A 21,521-nucleotide genomic window follows, 5' to 3' on the forward strand; every position below is an offset into this window, starting at 1 on the left:
CAAAGGCATGCCCAGGTGGCCAAGAAGCCCAACAGCATCCTGGCTTGTGTCAGAAATAGTGTGACCAGCAGGACCAGGGAACACCTAGACATGCAGGCTATTTCAAACAGTTACACTGATGAGGCAGCCATCACTTCAGAGTCCTTTAAGACAAATCTATGCCCTTCGTTTTTTTAGAGGAAAATTGACAGTTTCCATAAAGCCTTTACTCCAACTTCAGATACTTTCACTCCACATTCTTAACTCATTAGCATGACAGAAAGCTCAGTGAAACCAGCACCCAGTTCCTTTCCCTCCACTTCTGGAGATCCACTAGAGGGAGACCCTAAATAAAACAACCCTGATTTGTGCTAGCAGTACAACAGCTGAGGATGCCAACTGCAAGCAAAGATCAATTACATTTTTCAAAGACATGCAAGAGAAGGAGACTAGATGATTTTTTTTTTTTTTTTAAAGAGCAAGAGCGCCATATGGAACAGCTGACTTGCAAGCCAAAAGCATGTCCATAAAATAATCTTTAATATTCCTCAGAAGTCATTCAGATGTCTCTGAACCCTTGCATAAAGTTTAAAATTCATCTACAGCTTTATGAATTTCTGAACAGTATGCTCAACTAACAAAAACTGCATTTCTCTTATGAATAAATTACAACTTAAAATAACCAAGCTAATAAAATAAATCACCAAAACAAAAAAACCCATAGCAGAAATAAAGGATACTGCAAGAATCAAATTTTAATGGTAAGCAATTCTAGGGTCAAAGGGAACTTATCTAAAGAGGATTTGGGCTGGATGATCAGGTAGTGAGGTGGATTGTTAACTGGTTGAAGAAAAGAAGGCGCAGAGTTATGATCAATGAGGCAGGGTCTAGTTGGAGACCTGTATCTAGTACAGCCTCTCAAGGGTCGGTGCTGGGACCAGTACTGTTCAATATATTCATGAATGACTTCGGTGAGGGAACAGAAGGCACTGTCAGGAAGGCTGCTGACGATACTAATCTGGGGGGAGTGGCTGACACACCAAAAGACTGTGCTGCCATTCAACCAGACCTGGACAGGCTGGAGAGTTGGGCGGAAAGAAATCTAATGAAATTCAACAAGGGCAAGTGTAGAGTGCTGCATCTGGGAAAGAAGAACCCCATGTACCAGTACAGGTTGGAGAATGAACTCTTAGAGAGTAGTGTAGGGGAAAGGGGCCTGGGGGTCCTGGTGGACAGCAGAATGACCATGGGCCAGGAACGTGCCCTCGTGGCCAAGAAGGCCAATGGCATCCTGGGGTGTATTAGAAGGGCTGTGGGCAGTAGGTTGAGAGAGGTTCTCCTCCTCCTCTGCTCTGCCCTCATGAGACTGCATCTGGAATATTGTGTCCAGTTCTGGGCTCCTCAGTTCAAGGACAGGGAGCTGCTGGAGATAGTTCAGCTCAGGGCCACAAATATGATTAAGGGCATGGAGCATCTCCCTTATGATGAAAGGTTGAGGGAGCTGGGGCTCTTCAGCTCGGAGGAGATTGAGGGGTGACCTCATGAATATTTACAAATATGTAAAGGGTGGGTGTCAGGAGGATGGAGCCAGGTTCTTCTCAATGATGGACAATGACAGGACAATGACAGTGGGTATAAGCTGGAACATCAGAGGTTCCAAAGAAATGCAAGGAAGATTTTCTGCACTGTGAGGGTGACTGAGCACTGGAACAGGCTGCCCAGAGGGGTTGTGGAGTCTTCTTCTCTGGGGACATTCAAAACCCACCTGGACAAGTTCCTGTGTGACCTACTGTAGGTGGTCCTGCTCTGGCAGGGAGGGTTGGACTAGATGATCTTTTGAGGTCCCTTCCAACCCTTGAGATTGTGATTCTGTGAGTTCAAGATTCTATATGGTGTTTTAGATATAATAGAAAATACAACAGTTTATGTAAATTATTAGAGATAAATTGTCTTCTTCAGGCACAGATTTTTGAAGCACTATTGTCAGAATAACAAGTAGGGCTGCATATGTTAAAAATTTTGGATGAAACAAAATTATCAATATATAATGTATTGATCTTCATGTGCTGGCACACATTCCCTTCATAACGTTTAACTCTCAACAACTTTTCAAAAAGAGCTATTTTGTTAGAAGGGGTGAAGAAGTTGCAATTTGTTTCCTAAAATGAAGAGGTAATATTAGACTCTCAGAGCTGGTAATCTGTCTAAGTAAATATTTGGCTATGTCAGAGATGCTAGGCAAAAAAAACCCCATTCACATCAAGGATTCATTTCTATCTGCAGTTTTAGGAAATTTTAAGAGCTACAGAGAAAAGAAATGCACTAAGCTTTGCAATTAGTCCAATTAGTGTGTTCATAAACTGCAAGCTACTTAGGATTCTATTAATCTTACTGAAGCAGACATGTTACGAAAGATACTTGATCTTTTTTACTTCTTACACTGATGCAGGTCAGAAAAATTAAGTAATATGTAGATCATACACAGAAAAATCTACCAGCTGCTAAAACTCAGGAATGCTTGCTGACAGTATTGTAACATAGACACATTACAAACATTTATTTTTACCATTTCTAGATAACGTTGAACAGGCTTATAACGTTTAATAGTTTCTATCTGTGTAACTATTCATTTTTTTACAAGTAGTGCAAAACTGCTCATCTTCAGACATCTGCTGAAGCCATGCTTAGAATCTTTAGCTTTGTTTTTATTTCATCCTGATAGAAGATATGAGCACCTATATGCCCATGAAACAGGTAACTGATAGCTAATCTTAAATAGCCACAGTCCTTCTTGGCTGACAGAAGTTATAAAAGAACAGTTATATCCTACTGTGTCCACCTTTAATTTTTGAGGTAAATAGTTAATGCACTTGTACCTACTATTACCAAGACAAATCACAGGAAAAGGAAACTAAGCAACTGTCTTACAGTTCAGAAAATTTAAAGGTTACAACCAGTCATTATCAAACATGACTATGCAACTTAATTAATGTCCTTGTGCTTCATATCAAAGGCATTAAGAACAAACCAGGTAGACTACAGCACTGTAGCCAGTAACCAGGACATGGCATTTCAGTTATACTCAAACTTAAACTGCAGGGCTACTGGCAGAATGATTTGGAAGAATTCACAACCTGGGATCAACAGAGGACGGAATTCTAAGTATAGTCATTTTTGGACTCATTGCAAAGATCAGCTCCCCTGATCCTCCTCCCTCACCATTTAAGGAAATTACTGAAGTAATACAACAGGAAAAAAAGAGTTACTTTCATTGAGTAGTTTCTTCAGTGTCACTGCACTCATGCTAGGTTACTGCTTGAAGGATGTTTTGTATTATTCAAGTTACAATGAAAGAAACTCCTAAAAAACTATTTTAGTTTTAATTAAGTCTTTACAAACGAAAGCAGAATCTTAGTTCAATAAAATTTCTACTACTGAAGAATATAATAACATAGCTGTTAGTTCATGTATACTTTATATAAAGCAGCAAGGGAACCAGTCACTAGGTAAATTGCAGTAGTTCATGAAATAATAAATGAGACACAAAAAAATAGTAAGCACTGTTATGCCTGCCTATGTCAGGCCTATTTTAGCCTCTCTAGTAGCTTAGTTTTACTGTTAGGAGGAGGAGTTAAATTATTTTTATTTATATATATATATGTGTGTATTTGTGTCGATACACATACACACTTGTTTGACAGGTAGCAAACTTTTCAAGTACAGGTAATGCAAAGCAACATAAATCTCTCAATCTTGTGGTAATTACCACAAATAGGGCCTTTTCAGACTTTTACATCAAGTGACTAGAAACCAACAGTTCATGTGTTCCCAAATGTTGCTTGGGAAATAGGTGACAAAGTCAGAATGAGTACATTACAACTGAGTAACCCTTAGGGAACAGACAACTGAGTCAGGAAAATGGAATGAACAACCGGATTATTTTAGTTAGCAAAAAAACCCCTTGATTCCTTTAGCTATCCATTCAGTTTTGACCTCATATGCTGCATAACAGCATAAGCAGTGCAGAACATATCATCCTTTAGTCTAGACAGCTTAGTTTCAAAAGGAGAGTCTTCAAATAACTATCAGAATAAAAAGCAACTTGATAAAGTCAACCTTTTTGCTGTAGTTGAGAGCATCCTAGTAAGGTTATCTACAGTCTGTCTTCTACACAAGAGAAAGAAAATTGGCACAGAAGTACTATCTCTCGTTACATGGACAATCTTTAAAGTTTAATAAGGACAAAAGAATTCTATTTGGTTACAAGAACACAAAAGTCTCTTTTAGTCTTTTAAAATGAACTCTCCTTCTGTGTGTATCCCAGCATTATACTGATAAATTTGTTGTAAAAAATATCTGGAATATTTTCCTTACATCACTTGAAGACTGAAAACCACTAATTTTTCCATCATTGTTTTAAATCCGCGTCCCTCTGATCACCAAACAAGGTAAATAACAGACCTGTTGTCTAAATTATATGTGCTCATCTGAACGTTACCCCTGGATCCAAGGTTTCCAAGATAGATAACTCTGTATGGTAATATCTACCAAAGAGGATGACCTGAATTTCAAAAGTCTGGGGGGGGTGCGGAAGCCATCTAACATTTTCATAATAAACCACTACTCAAAAAGAAGGAAAAGTACCAATACACATTAAGGAAAATGTATGTCTCTAGAAATCCTGAAAAGTACCCTGATTAAGAGGTACATGGTTCTTAGTCAGGTGTTTTAGTTTTGTTTCCTTTAAAAACAAAACAAAACAAACCCAGAAAGTCAGCAAGTTTCTATATATATATAACAGGTAACACAAAAAAAAAAAAAAAAAAAACCAAAACCAATTTACTTGTTAGGAATTTGTTTTTACACAGATGGCAGTGAAGTTGAGAACCACTATTAAGAAGCAGTAATTAGGCAGACAAAACATCCAAATAATTAAATGGCTAGAGGCTGAATCATCAGTAGAAAAATGACTTATTGACTTTTATGCATAAACATTTACTTTAACAATCTTAAAAAAAGTTAAGAGACTCTCACCAGCTTCCTGTGAATTTAATACTTCTAAGGCATGCATCATGGCACTTGCAAAGACATTGGCATCTTCTTTGCTGCCAAAATTCAGACCATACACCTGCCTAGCATCACGCCACTGGTGGAAGGTCTGTGTAGCCTGATTGTACTTCAGCCCCTTCGGAATGGCACAATTTATTACAACCTATAATAAAGACAAAAATATTACTCACATTTAAAATTGCTGTTTCATCACAAGTTTCAGCATCTTGTAGATTTCACCCCTTAATCATGTGAGTTAGTTCATAATGTGTAACATTACAATGTTGAAACACATAATCATTTCAATTTTATTTCCAATGCTGCATGAAGTTGGTGATGAGAACAAGGGGAGTAATGAAGCATTTTGTATCAACTTTTGTAGCTTAAGCATTCTCAAAGATGCATAACAGCAATGTAGTAGCATCAACAGTTCTGACTTTTAGTAGCAGAGTTCTTGACATGAATATGCATTTAGAATTCAGAAACTCAGTTTTCCATTAACTTCACAGAGGACTTGCTAGAATTACTTTCTTTTTAACCAAGTTATCACCTTCTCTCTGTGGCTGTTGCACCTCTTAGTTCTTTCTGTAGTTGCTTATGTGGCCCCCTTGTCTTCGTCACAAGCTACGATTTTGCAAGATCATTATGGCTCACACAAAAGGTGATAAACTCTAGCTAGTGGGACAACCATTTATTATCAGCCATCCACTAAGAGGGTTCCATTGCATTCAGATAACTGTATCTTCTCACATTTTTCCATTGAGTAACAGGAGAAAAACCTCACATTTGTTCTCAGATGAATGCATAGAGACCATTTATTACTTGGAAGAAGTGTTTAAAGACAAATCACACAGGAGATTATCAGTCTATGCTTCAGGTGTATGATATATGACCAAGAACAGACCAAATGAATTTTACAAAATGCTGGAGGCGAAAGAAACAGATGCAGAAGCTTTCCTCAAACAAAAATAATAGATTTTTTACCACTGTTCAAGCATCACAAGGCAGAGCAATTTATTTCAAGACACAGTGCTAAGTTTGCCATTTAATCAAGATCTCATAACTTCATCAAGGAAATTAAGATGTGATCTTTGTTGCTCCCTTCTCAGTCTTTCCAAGTCATAGATGATCAGCAAATGTCAGGTTTTCTGAATGAAATGGTCTTGGGAAATGAAATATCATGCATCTAACTTTTAATAATACAGGAAGAGTTAAAGGAGAACTGCTGGTACATATATAGACTTGAGCTAACAGAACAGAAAAGTGAAGATTTTGGGTTGCTACTTTGCCTGAAACAGCACCATTAGCCTTTGTATCTATTCATAGGAAGGAATGGTAAAAGTACGCACAAAGACTATCACCTTGCAGGTATGTAAAGTGCTTAGTTCACAAGGAAAACACTGTAATACAGTTTTGTTACTTCAGTGGAAAAGAAAATTTTATTTATAGCTCACATAATTTTACTGAAGTCTTCTTCACGTTAAGAAACAATCCCTGAACTAGCTTAAGGTTCCTATTCTAATTTTTCAGAGATTGCTTACCTGATGATCTTGAATCTTCCTGCCCACTACTCTGAATGTGTTGTTGCCTGTGTGGTGATATATGTGAACTCTGCTGAATCCAGTTGATCCACCAGCTGGTACCCATTTCTTATTGGCATCATCGTAGACCATCACAGCAGCTCGTGCTTGGCAGATGCTTTGTTCACTGTTAAAATACAAATATTTTAGAGTAGAACATAAAATTATTTCTGGCAAATAATCTTTTTGGTTAACTTTCGTTTTTGAACTCCAAATGGTAAAGCAATACTCCTTGCAACCTGCCGAGACATCCACCTTTCTAAATATAAACCTGCTAGCACATTTTGCTTAAAGGTGTTAATTCTAAAAAGTTGCAGTCAAGACAAACAGGCATAACCGCTTATGAAGGAGATCAAGATCACAGAATCACAGAATGGTAGCGATTGGAAGGGACCTCCAGAGATCGTCTAGTCCCATCCCTCTGCAGAAGCAGGTCCACATAGATCAGATCACACAGGAACACGTCCAGGCGTGTCTTGAAGACTCCACAACCTCCCCCTCACGGTGAAATAGTTTTTCCTTATGTTTAAATTGAACTTTTTGTGTTCCAGCATTATTTACTTTTTCTTTTTTTGCACTTTTCCTCTCTGCAGGGTGTTCCCCCTCCTTTCTCCTGACCACTAATCATGAATTTTAACTAAATGCCATAATTGTACACAAAACTTTCTGCAAAGACTGAAGAATAAAGAATCTGTAGTTGCACTAGCTTCATATAGTTACATTTTCCACTGGAAGTTACTTCTATAAGAAGTGAGGACTGGATGGCTCTTGCTCCTATTAACATATGTAGAAGAAAATACACACGATTAAGTTCAGCACAAAAAAAAAATCACCTGCTTGTAAATTAAATGCTTTTTGATTTTGTCATATTTTGTAACACTTGACACCAAGTTGTAACATTTTCTCCCTACTGATTAATGAAAAGCACAATTTCAGCAGGAGATTGCTATCAGTAGCTAATCCTGCTTATGGCTGTCATCTGGAAGCTAAGGTGCAGTCTAAAATTAAAAGGGAGCATATCATGAATGTCATCATATTAGAAGCACAAGAAAGCAGAACATACCATGAACACACTATGAGGAGAGGAAAGGGTGACACTATGCAAGTATCTTTACGGGAAATGTCCAATGCAGACAGGAAATAAAAATAGAAAGGAATGATTTTCTTATCATTAAGTTCTCTGAACATACCACTCCAGCACATCCAACATTATAGAAAGCACATGATGCCTGGCTTGCAAGGAATGTGGCCGGTCATTTGGAAAACTGAGAAGGATGAAGATACAAGCATTCTTCATAAATTACACAGGGAAAGCAATGAAGTATTTCTTCAAATTTATGAAAGAGGGAGAAGACTACTTCCTCTCCAGTCTTTCTTGGGCTAATTTGTGGGTTTCTATTGGGAATGGGTGGGATGTTGTATTTGGTTTTGGAGAATTTTCAAATATCTCATTTCCATATTGCAGTACAAAAAAACTCATCGGTGTATCCAGCTGTTTTGTTAACTTTCAATACCAACATTTTTGAGAAATCATAGCATCAATTTCTGTCACCCTTTCCATGGCACCCCAACAGTTAGAAAAGCATTCAACATTGGAATGCTTTTCAAGGCTAGAGAAGAGACAATACTGAGATCATGTGTCTCATGGATGTGGAAGATTGAAGATCAGGCAAGTGAATACATTCTTAGTTTTGAAAACACATGTTCTACTCTCATCACTTACTCAACAACTAGACTAGAATGAGCTAACAGCTTTAATTAGACTACCTTTTTTCTAGCCAGGAATCAGCTCAATAAGTGATAAAAAAGTTATAATATACAGACGTACAGTGTTTCCTTTCTAAACATAGCTTAAATTAAAATCATAGAATCATAGAATGGTAGGGGTTGGAAGGGACCTTTAGAGATCATCTAGTCCAACCGCCCTGCAGAAACAGGTTCACCTAGATCAGGTCACATAGGAACATGACCACATGTAGGCCAAGAACAAAGTTTAGATGCAAGGAAAACAGTTTGTTACATTTTTCAGGTGGTTTACAGTTCAGTTATTTCATCACAAAACTATCTCAAAATTTCAAACCTAAAAACATTCTGTAGTGCTCACAAACTACATGACAAACAGTAGTGTTTTTTCTAAAATGCATACAGAAAACTTGGAAAACATACAGAAACGTACAGAAAACTTGGAAAATTTCCGAACCTGAAACCCAATTTTTGCCATATTTTAACAGGGATCTATCTCAGGCATGATAAACCTATCAGGTTTAGTCTCTAGCTGACAGGATCTAGATACTGTTTTAGAAGCATGTGGTTTGCAGAGTTCTTGCCAAAAAATAACTTCATCTCAATCAAGTCAGACAGATTAAATCACTTAGATTTTATTAAAAATTGAGACTATAATTTAATATATGCCAATTACAATGAAGGTAGAATCAGAGTGGGATTGAGTAATGGTACAGTGATCAGATGACTTAATTAGTACGAGAGATGAAGTTCAGATGTTATTATTCTGAACACTCTCACTCTTTGCCCTGCCGTGGTCCTTCTGCAGGCCCAAATTTCATAAAAGTTTTTACTTGATTTTATTTAGCATAACAATAACAACCACAACAACCTACTCATTCTAGTACTATTTGGTATTCAAGCGGTACAATTCATAAGTGCAAATAGATGACCTTGACTAGAATGTCTAGCTTTCTTTAACTACTGTTAAACTATTTTTAGTTCTACTTCTCAGGCTATGCCTTATAACTGGAAATGCTACACAAGTCTAAATCTCTAATACTTCACGCTCCATTTAAAAGAAAAGAATTTTCCTAATAACAGGGGATTATTCTTACCCATTTGAAGATACAAGATGATTCACATACTTTAAAAAAAAAGATGACAAATACAAGCAATTTCCAGTTGACCTATTCAATCACTACACAATAAAGCCTTCTGCCTTCATTTCATACAAATCCTGTAACTAAAATTTTAATGTTTCGGGTCTATAATTTTCATATCCAGGTATCAATTTGAAGTTGACACACTCTCCTCCTGCCAACAGTTCCCATCACTTTGTTTATCAGACTGCAGCGGTAAGATGCAAAATTGAAGCTATGGCTAGCAGAAACAAATTAAAACATCATAGTGGCTAAACTTTTTCCAAGATTCAATAATTGCACATTTCTAGATGTAGGAGAGATTTCTTTCTCTTAATAAAAACTTCTGTACTCTAAAGGGAGTACATTTTGTTTTGAAGGAAAGTATGGAGGCATGAACCTTAGCAAAGAATCTTTAGGTTTCCTCTTCATTAACCATTTGACTGTTTAATATTCAAATATAGTCTATTTCAGCAATTAGACACCATAAAGTATTTAAGCCTCAAAAAAAATTCCACTTAAAAAAAAATAAGATGTATATCTGAACTCCACTAACTTCAAATGGCTACACCAAGTTGAAAACTCATAAGCTAGCAGCATGGATATCTTCGACAGAAAAACAAGGTTTAGTTTTCTTTCCGTGATCTACCTCTTCCTAGGAAAATGCTGAGTTTAACATACAGATGGTTACTAGAATCTAAGCCAGCATCCTTTTTACTCTTAAACTTCAGTTCAAAGGAACAAGAACCATTTGAATCTGAACAGTATAATTTATTATATTTCTTGCTTTTCAAGCTTATCACACTTCTTTGCTATACTTCTAACAGGAAACAGGTCTTCACTGATATCTCAGTACTTCTACATTAGCTCTTCACAGTCCACAGGGTTCTCTGCAGTGCACACATCTCAGACTGATGCAACTGACCATAAGATGCTAAGATGACCTACTTCACTCACTGCACCAAATTCTCTTTGGTCTGACCACAAAAGCCCCCTCCCCGTCCTTTTTTTTAATGTTTATCAGATTACTTTAGCCCTAGTGGGAAATAAATTGTCTACAATCATGTTGCAGGAGAAAAGAAAAACAGTGTTCATCTATTTGCCACATCATTAGGCCTTCAGAAGCATTCTACAGGGTTCATTTGCCTACCTAAATTTTTTTTCTTTCTGGTGTGCCATAGTGGTGTGTACCTTTCCAACATGATAGCTCAGTAGGGGATGCAGGAGAATGAGTGAAGGGTTCCACCTCCAGCTTTGAATGCTACTGCCAAAATGCACAGCTGCTCGAAGAACTGGTTGTTAACTTATTAGGGCAGGAGGTTGGGGAACTAAATTGATGATGTAAATACTAACTAAGAAAAATTAAGTAGTCGTTTGTTCCCAAGTAAACTTACCAAACTAAGTATATGAAATTACATGTGGAAAATGGAAAATTCATAAAATGGAACAGTCATGCAAAACAGTGTTTACCAAATCTTAGGAAACAAAGTGTACAAGCTCTCTTCCCAAAATGTAAAGCTTGACAAATAGCTGGCTAAACATATGTTAGGAGGAGTTCTTCTCTAGACAAAGATGTAAGGCCCTGATTGCTAAAGCCAACCATTATTCTAGCTAAGTCCACCTACAGCAATACCATATAAAGCCAAAGCCAGGGTGGTTGTTTTTTGTTTGGGATAGAGGAGGAGTGGAGGGAGGTCTGGCACTCAAAAGTCTCACAAAGAAAACCACAGTAGTAATGAATCATAAGATTATTCTTATGGGAGAATATACTTTACTCCTCCAGTGATGAGATCATACAGAAAGTTCAAACACCATAGCAAACCGAGCCCTAACAGACAGCATTTTTTCGTCCAGATGGAATGTATTCATTCTTCCACATCCCCAGTTCTTAAGCTCAATTCAGTGACACCAATGCAGAGTCTGCTGACCTATGTGGTTTTTTTCCTCTCCCCAAAAAGTGTTTTTTCTCTGTCAAGAAAGAAAAAGTATAAACAGACATAACTGGTCAAACTTACATGGAAACAATATTCGCAATTGCAGCCACTAAAGTTACCATTTAACTATACTAACAAGAGCAAGGAAAAGCTGTGATTGCACTGATTCTCAACCTTTAGTATTTTTGTCGGTGATGTAACAATGAGGTATTTCAAAAATTATAGCCTACTACTACTTTTTCTGGTGATTCAGGGGTGGGTTTTTTGCCATGTTCTCCATTTGCAGAAACATAACAACATGATCTCAAATGTGCAGTCTTTGTGGGGCAGAAGAAATGGAAAGAGACGCTGATTCATCAAACGCCTGCTTACAATCTTCAAACCATGTGGCACAATGCTAGAAAGAAACTACAATAATTTCCAATACTAACATCTTTAAATATACTTTTTTTTTTAAAGCAGCTAACTGTTGGTCCAAGATATATTTTATATCTTGGCAGTGGTATTTTGCAAGATAATTTTTCCTGCTTGTTCCTGAACTCTTGCTAGCACATTTTAGTGAAAATGTGTGTTCTCTGCTTCACTACTAAAAAACCAAAAACACTCACAACATACTGTGTACGTACTGTACCATGACTTTCTATTAACTATGAGACACTTGGTCGACAAAGTTGTCTTGGATTTTAAGCTGCTCATTTGGCTTAAGTCGATAGTTAAGATACCTGTTTCCACCATCTTCAAATATAGTCCTCACTTTATGGTCTGCTGAGAACCAGAATGAACTCAACTACATAGGTTAATATTTGTTTTGAGGAGTAGAAGAAGGGGTTGGATTTGCTGGGGTGGGGGACATGACGTGAATGGGTAGAGGGAAAGAACTTTAGCTCACTTGAGTTTTTAACTCATAATATACTGCTTTAATTTTACTCATTTTTTGAACTTCAGCCAAAAACAAGCCTCAGAGGAAGCCAAGTATAAAACTTATTATCTCCTCCTGCCAGCTAGACCAGCATCCATGCCATCAGTGGGACATTGTGAAAAAAATATGATCCATTTTGGCTCAATAAGGGTTAACATAGTAGTTCTAACAATACATTGATTTTCTCTGTAACTCATCCTCAGTTGAAAGGTAAGAACCTCAACTTTTTCTGCATTATAAAAACTTATCTGAATATACTGTTGCAGGGGAACACTGTGCTTTGTACAGCAGAAGGAGTTATGCCATGCTATACTACTTGCACTCAGCTTAAAATTATGTACCTTGCCCACTCCAACACCTCAGCACAGAATTTACTTGCTATTCAGGTTTTAGAAGTCTAAACAGACTAGGTGATTTATCTGACTGTTTTTCATGCAGATTCTTCTTCAGATACTGCAGCTTCCCTGAGGACAAGAGCTGCTGTTGAAATGGAAGGTACATGCAGAGGGAGTAGTTCCAGATTGCTTCACTAACAGCTCCTGCTAATGAATTAGTACTTGCCTGTACCTAGAAAACTTTTGATTGATAACTGAGACATTCATTCATCTCTCCTACTTATTCTTCTCATGAATTAGTCAGCATACAACATCAGAAACCGAAGGGAAATCCTGCATGGGAAAATCCCAACTAGAAATAAAGCTACCACTGCTGAGGAGAAGAGGGAAATCAAATCTAAACACCAGGATTAAATCTGGCAAAGGAAGGGTGCTGTGCTTTTGGCACAGAATTCTGTATCACTCCATTCCAGAGTTTTAGTTAGTACATAGTTTACTGAAGCTAAACTTTCTTTGCTCAATGAGCACCTTCCACTGAAAGAAAATTGCTTTTCATCTCAGGTATAAAAAGCATGTAACACTAAATTAAGAGGAGTCTGCTCTTGGAGCAAGTATAATTTACAGAATAAATTTCTCTTGTTGCTATAAATCTGTTCCTTTGCAATTTGCAGCTGTAACTTGTTTCATAACAGGAGGTGAATATCAAACAGGTGAATCACACACTCATTGCAGGACGCTCAGGCAGAAAAAGAAATGTTTAGAACAATAGCTTGAAAAGTCTGCTTTTCACATAGAATTACTAACTTATAACCCCAGGAATTTCACTTTTTTCCAACGTCATTTCACATGCCATATGTCATGTAACAGTATTTCATACAATGGACAAAGTAAATTTGAGTTGGCAATTCAATACTGTCTCTAGGTTTGTGACATGCTGATTCATATAAAAATCCACCTGTTCCTTTTCATCTGAAATGTTATCAAACATTTCAAAAAATGTATCCAACATATGATTTGAAAAAGAATCACAACCACACAGAGGCTGGCTATTCCATTATAATGTATTTGCACTGGGGGTGAGGGATCTCTCTAGCCATTATTTTTATACTGCTAAAATAAAGTCTTAGATTTAGACTCCATGGAACCATGAAATAAGATAATTCCGTTTGTTTCCTCTATGCATTCATATATATTCTTGTTTTCTTTTATCCTCTTATATGGGGTATTCTCTTAGAGATGGCATTTTTGGTAATTTATCCAGATATTTTTCCTGAAAATACTGCATTGTTATAATCAAATCCATTTTTCCACTGATTCTTCAAACATATTTCTCAAGGGCATTTACTACTTTACTTATATTAAAATGTTATGCAGAATCTATGCAGTAATTTAAATAGATTACTTTCCTCAATGCAGATTTGATACAGTGGCATTGCAAACAAAAAGTTTTGCCATGGTAAGGCTAATAACTGCCTGAATAGTGATTTTACTCAAGAGTAAAAGAGGGGCAGAAGATTCCTACCATGATCTTTCTTCCATCTCAAGTCAGATTTTTATTAAAAATGAGTTTATTTGTTTGACTACCTTTTGACAAAGCTAACAGAAAACAAGCTCCACAGCAAAATGTGAGAATGAAACAACTTGTAAGCACCAGAGTACACTGCAACTGAACAGCCATAAAATCAATATCTTTAATGAATAGGAACAATCATGACAGACTTAAAACTTAAAATCATTTAACCTAAAGGTCTCAAAGACCAAAGCCAAAATTTAGACAGATACATTACTTCTTTCCTATGAATAGTCTATTTTTCATGGTTTATTGCTTTCCTTGCTACAATTCCATGAATCTGAGCCCAGTAATACTATGGAAAGCCTTTTTAAGCAGGCATGAAAAACATCATCATCCTACCTTCTATATATATTTTAACAAAAATGACCTTATTATATTATTTCTTAAGCTTTCAACATACGTTACAAATCACAGCTTTCGGAGCCCAGATTCCCCAGGCAATGTGAGTTCATGAACACACACTGCAACACAATCCATCACTGTGTTACCATCGCCACAGATCATGTAACTCATTTTACTTTCAGATAAAGAATGCTCAACTCCTCCTAGAACAGCAAGACAGTAGCATTTTTAAATTATCTATCTAATACAACAGCTGCCTCTGATGTTGACAGCTGTGTAAAGGCAACATGGCTGATCTTTGAGAAATTACAGCCCCAGCTAATAAATTAATATGCAATTCACACTTCATTACAAGAAAGATTCTTGTATGAAGTATCTTTGTAAAACTTGATTTCACCTAAAAAATACTGAGGTAAAAATCACATTTTGTTAACTGGGCACTTGTTTTTAAATACCAAGTTGACATTAACATGAGTTTATAGAAGAAAACGTGAGTCCCCTGAAAAAATGAGACAAGTTATCTAGCAGTGAAGGACACAGACAGGCTACATATATTTGCCTTGGTCTCTGCTGGCAGGTTTTTTTTCTCATAATTCCCACGTCTAGATAAGTAATGGAATATCACTGTGGTAGATGAAAAGTTAAGTTAGGGGCCTCAGTTAGATAAACTGGATACAGAGAGTCTAATGAATCGAATAGTATGCACTCAGCAAGGGTGGAGGTAGCTGGGTGGTGACATTGTGAAAATCAAAGGGCAAGTCATTAAGGGGGCTAGAGAAAAAGCTGTGAGAGGCTGACAGCTGTGTTTGTTCAGTCTGAAGCTAATTCGAGAAGGTAGCTGCCATTCTCAACTACAGTAAATCACTACAGAGATACAGAGTCAGAGTCTTCTCAAAAGCACACAACAGAAAGGTAAGAAGTAATGGTCATAATGGTTCTGCTCCATGCAGAACAGGAGCTTTCAACCAGGTAAGAAAAAGTTCCACCAAGAGAGCAGTGAAACAGAGCTGGGACAGGCTTCTTAGAAGAGCTGTGGAATCATCATCCTTGTAAACTTGAAACTTCAGCTGGACAAGGCCTCAAGCAACCTTTCCAAACAGCAGACTGGAGTAAATTAACTCTGAGAACCCCTAGCTTGACTAAGTCATTCTATGGCTCTAGAAGAAATAGTTCCTTTTAAAAGATCCCACTGAATTCCAGACATATTCTAAGTACCTTATGACAATGACTGCCCTTAGCACCTTGTGCTTCCCAAACATAACAACATGCATTTTCACACTTGAAGTTTCAAGCAGCCACTCCCTCCTGGAGCCTAAAAATAAAGATCTTAAACACTAGCAGTTCTAACATTCAATGTCTAAAAGTAAGACTTTTGCTTTCATACTACGTCATATTTATATCATTGACATACTACAAAATAAATGTCTGATTATTAAAATGGCATTTTACTAAGCTGTTTTACATTGTTATTATTAGCAGATCAACTCACTGATCAAATCACAAAACATTTCAGCTCTCAACTACGGACAGAATAAGGGAGAGCAAAGCAATAAATCATTGAACTCAAGGATTTGGTAAATAAAGATCCAAGAGAAAGCTAATCTCTCAGTATGTTCCTTTCTAAATGAAACTAAACCAGTTTTTGGTCCTCACTAATCAGTAGCTCTTCCTAAATTTCTTGTAATTCTTTTTACTATTAAGAAAATCAAAATACCCCATGAAACTATTACAGGTATACTGAAGTGAGATAGAGAAACTTGGGCACATTACTTCAATTTAGTTACTGCTCAGAGTAAAGTGGAAGGATTGCTCCAAATATCTTAAATGCAGTACTTCTAGTCCTAATGTAGCTCTCTCACTCCTTGTATTTTTTCAAGTGCCCAGCAGATGCATAGATGGGAATCAAAATCTGTACTCCCATTGGAGCAAGGCACAAAAAGTAAACAGTAGTTTTTAAAAAGCAGTTTTCCATGTATGGGCAAAGAACAAAGCTTTCAGACTAAATTCTGGTCAAACATTGGAAGAAATTAATTGTAACTGTAGTTATGGTCCTGGGCAGTTAGCAAAGGAGTTACTTTAAGATTCTTGTTTAGAAAAGATGAGACAAATACCTGTTAAGGTAGATCAAAGTATTACCTCATTCCTCCAAGAGAACACTAATTGATTAGATCAGTCCAGCTTCTGTGAATGTCAAAGCTCCTCAATATTCCCCTTCCTTCTGTCCTCATGTAACGCTTTCCCTTATCATGTCTACTGCATTACCTACTGCCCTACTCTTCCATCTCCTCTCTCCTGCCTTCCTCACTCCTCTACTTTATACTTTCTTGCCCAAGCAATTGCCCTTATTTCACTCATTCCACCGCCCTTGGTTAACATGACCAACTCCTCAAATCCCCTAATCCCAGAAAGGTGCTGTTCTCACTCCTCTGGGTAAAACCATCTTTCTTCATAACAAAACCCTAGTGTCACTGCTTCCCAGTCTCATCAACCTCTGTCTCATCACACGACCCCCACTATCAACTAGTGTTAAGATGAGCTGCACTGAACCTATGCTGCTTTCTGAACTGGCCTTGAACTAAGCCACACGGTGCAGCATGCCTCAGAGACACAGATTGCATGGAGATCTGCACCACCTAGTTTGCTTGAAAAAGATGTTTGCTAGAGAGGTGACTCATCCTGATTTGAAACAATGGACAAAAAAAGGCCCATTTCAAAATGTAGTACTCTTTCTGTACACTTCAAATACATGATTTATGGCCTGCAAGAAAAAGACTGGAAGCACTGACAATAACTAGTCGGTGTTTTAACACAGAACTCTCATGGGGTACAGAATTTATCATTAAGTTCACAAGAAAGCCACAAAAGAATTCAAAATTGACCAAACTCACACTCACTTTATGAAAGGTGTTTTTTGACACAACAATCAATATTTACTAAACACTGTAGAAGAAAAGTGTAATGCTGAGATACTGAAAAGATAAACCTTTTGAAACAAGAAAACACTGCCATCTCCAATTAAAAACCCTGGCTTCTTCACCATAACATTGTACAACCAAATATCTCAGTACTCATAAATACTGTGCCTAATAAGTCAGCACTGATGCACCTTGCTCACCTAGGAGGTCACTTCCCACTAAATAAACTCAGGTTTTACTTTGAAGAGCAGTGCCTGATAAGCATCTTAATCTGTGGATCGAGAGCTGACTGAATGACAGAGCCCAGAGGTTGCTGATCAACAGTGCTGAGTCAAGTTAGAGGCCTGTGGCCAGTGGAGTTCCACAGGGATCAGTTCTAGGGCCAGTCTTGCTCAACATCATCATCAACCACCTCAACGAGGGGACAGAGTGTACCCTCAGCAAGTTGTCTGATGACACCAAACAGGGAGGACTGGCTGATTCCCCAGAAGGCTGTGCTGCCATCCAGCGGGATCTTGACCAGCTTGAGGGTTGGGCAGAGAGGAACCTCATGAGGTTCAACAAGGACAAGTGCGGTGTCCCGCATCTGGAAAAGAACAACTCCACGCACCAGTACAGGCTGGGGGTCGAACTGCTGAAGAGCAGCTCTGCAGAGAGAAACCTGGGAGTCCTGATTGATAATAAACTAAATATGAGCCAGCAATGTGCTCTCATGCCCAAGAAGGCCAATGGCATCCTGGGATGCATCAAGAAGAGTGTGGCCAGCAGGTCGAGGGAGGTTCTTCTCCCTCTCTACTCTGCCCTGGTGAGGCCTCATCTAGAGTACTGTGACCAGTTCTGGGTTCCTCAGCTCAAGAGGGACGGGGAAATGCTGGAGAGAGTCCAGCGCAGGGACACCAAGATGATCAAGGGTATAGAACATCTTTCATGTGAGGAAAGGCTGCGGGAACTGGGGCTGTTTAGTCTGGAGGAGATTGAGGGGTGATCTTATTAACATTTATAAATATCTAAAGGGTGGGTGTCAGGAGGCTGGGACATCCCTTTTTTCTATAGTAGATAGTAACAGGACAAGGGGTAATGGGATGAAGCTGGAACACAAAAAGTTTCACTTAAACATAAGAGAAAACTATTTCACCGTGAGGGAGCCCTGGCACAGGCTGCCCAGAGGGGTTGTGGAGTCTCCTTCCTTGGAGGTCTTCAAGACCCACCTGGACATGTTCCTATGCGACCTGATCTAGGTGAACCTGCCTCTGCAGGGGGGTTGGACTAGATGATCTCTAAAGGTCCCTTCCAACCCCTACCATTCTATGATTCTATGATTCTTATCCCCTTCCTACTATATAACCAACCAGCCCAGTGAATAAAACAGAAGTTGAAAGCATCTTATTCAAATTATTTAATTTCCCAGCAATGATGCTAAATGACACTTACTAAACATTAAGGATGGGCTTATGACTGTGACAAAGAGTCTTCCTAAAGACTATCAGTATTTTCTAAAAACCACTATAAAAACCAGAACAACTGAGTAGTAGACTTTATTTCAGTAGCTAACATTTTGATAAGGCAACTACAAAACTAGAAAAGTATTCATTGTTTTAGCAAACCTACTAGTCTGAAAAACTATACCATACTTAACACAAAGCTATTTTCTGTTCTGCACAAAACACAGAAAAAAACAATGCAACACCTCCATGTTCTCAAGCCAATCTTGAATTACTTTGCTCCCTAAAATAAATGTACTGCTAAAAGCTTTGTCTTGTGTCATATTTATTCTACTCCATCTTATTCTTCTTTAGAAAGTAATGCATGTATTCTAAAACATGTGCAAGAAGCAACCATTTTCTCTACTTGAAAGACTTAAGCGCTTAAGTTTCCTAACCTGGCTTTCTGATCACAGCAGCTTAGTAAACGGTTCTAATATTGATACTGGTTTCTTATCTCTCACACACACATATTTAAGACACAAATTTCACTTTTTTAGAGTTTTTATCATTTTTTTTATACACCAAAAGCCACCTTTAAAAAAAAAACCAGGAAATACTAGAAATAACTGATAATATCAAATTAACAAGTTGTACAAATACCATAAATAGAAATAATAGGCTAAATTAAACAGAATATTACAATTCTCAATAATTATTTCTGACACAACAAAAAGTGAAAAACATTGTGGTAAAATAACCTATGGTCAGCCAACAAGACAAGAAGATGCAGCCTTTTGTACTATAAGCCTTATTTCTTGCATACTCTCCCCCCAACAAAGCACATAAGATAGACCCATACATTTATGAAATCTTTTAAGAAGTCTGTACTGCAAAATACATCAAATATAAGCACATTTCTTGACGATCTTGTCCTTATTTCCAAGAGCTCCAGAATAGGGCAAAGTTATAGGCCTTATTCAAGCAACTTTAAACAAGTGAATTCTTAAGCAACTCAAGACCTGTCATGGTAAACATCGATCTGTAAAAACTACTGTTGCTACAACTGCTTCGTTGCACAGGAAGATCTAATGAGCACTTGTGGTGTGTGTTTACATGAAGTATAGACATTTATGATAATTTGTACAACAAATGAATACTAAAGTTCTACTTACATGCGTCCGTACAATAGAGCTCTACTACTGTTTTTGAGCACGTTACCACATACAAATTCCACCACAATTCAAGGAGAGATTATCATCACCAAGCTGACTCAATACAGAAGCATTCTGCTTCAATTACAGTTTATTTACATTTGCCTTTAAACACAAGTACAAATTTGTCACCTATATTAAAATATTAATTCTATTTTCATAACAAACTACTGCATTTACTCACTGAAGAGCATGTTTTTCTTTCACTCTTCCCTGTGATCCAAATTATTTTTTGGCAAGTCTAATTCAGCTTTATTTTGAGTAACTCCAATTTCTTTTGCACATAATTTAATCTCTAAACATCACTTTTTAAATAAGTGATTATTTTTACTTCTCCTATATCCTACTTAATAGTAATATCATTCTTGAAGTGATTACTTACACAGCTATTTCAGAAGCCCTTCTTCCAAGCTTGACTTCAAGTCTGTCAAGATTTTAGACTCTAACTTGGGGAAAGTCCTGATTCCACCTACCAACACACCCCAATTCCTCACTATTTCCAGCAATTTTTACTAATATGCTTCCCTCAAGGTACTAAGGCTTGTCTTTGAAACCTAGTCCCTTAGGTATAAACCCACTTTCATACACTCTTCAATGCAGCTTCAATTAACCTATAATCATTCAGACCTGTGATTATTTTTTGTCTGAATATTCTTCATAAAATGCTATTTAGTAACCAACAGTAAAAATATTGCATTTGTGAAAGTTAGAAGTTTGTCTCCATCGGTTAGTGATTTTGATGACAAGGTAGTAAAGGTGATTTGATCTAAAAATTCTACCAGTGTTTTATGGTAGCTATGCTTGACTTAAAAAGAAAATCCTTTTTCAGGAGCTGCTGGAGGGATTCAGGTGATTATAGGGTAATATATGTGCTACTGCTATTCTAACAGAAGAGACGGGTTATTTTTACATTAATAGGGCTATAAGTAAAATGCTTGAAGTGTTTTACTCTTTCTCTCCAAACTAGTAGCCGAAGAACAGAATACGCAGAAATTTAAAAAAAAAAACAAAACAAAAAAACCAATGCTAGAATTAACTGAAAAGTATTTTGAGTCTCTGTGATCCACTTTTAACTTTGAACACTAACAGATAATTGCAGTAACTAATTCAATCTAGTTAATAATTAACATTTGTGCATTCATTACATCTAATGTTCTGTCCTAGAAAAAGACATTCCTTAGATGCACTATGAACCATTGAGTAGAAGCTGTTTGTTTTTCTCACAATGCCATCTCATACAATAAAAGATGAGCAGCTAGAGTGAAGTGCAATAAGTACACAGCCCTTCAACAGGAGTGTGTCAATGTGTATATGTGCTCTGAACACTTGTTTTAAGAGTTTTTACCCACACAGGGTAATTAGTATAAACTGACATTTGAATTGTCATAAGTAAAAC

At 37.3% G+C, this 21,521-nt stretch overlaps 1 protein-coding gene across 2 annotated transcripts in view; it reads right to left on the reverse strand.

Annotated features, from left to right (window-relative positions):
• ENAH (ENAH actin regulator) overlaps positions 1 to 21,521 on the reverse strand; it is a 104,260-nt gene that overhangs the window by 46,953 nt on the left and 35,786 nt on the right. For both annotated transcript variants that reach the window (XM_061991507.1, XM_061991508.1), the window contains exons 2-3: positions 6,570 to 6,735; positions 5,014 to 5,191 (exon numbers count right to left, since the gene is read on the reverse strand). In XM_061991507.1, the coding sequence (XP_061847491.1) occupies positions 5,014 to 5,191; positions 6,570 to 6,735 (344 nt within the window). The remainder of the gene's footprint in view (positions 1 to 5,013; positions 5,192 to 6,569; positions 6,736 to 21,521) is intronic.

The sequence above is a fragment of the Colius striatus genome, chromosome 2, assembly GCF_028858725.1.
Source record: "Colius striatus isolate bColStr4 chromosome 2, bColStr4.1.hap1, whole genome shotgun sequence".
NCBI lineage: Eukaryota > Metazoa > Chordata > Aves > Coliiformes > Coliidae > Colius > Colius striatus.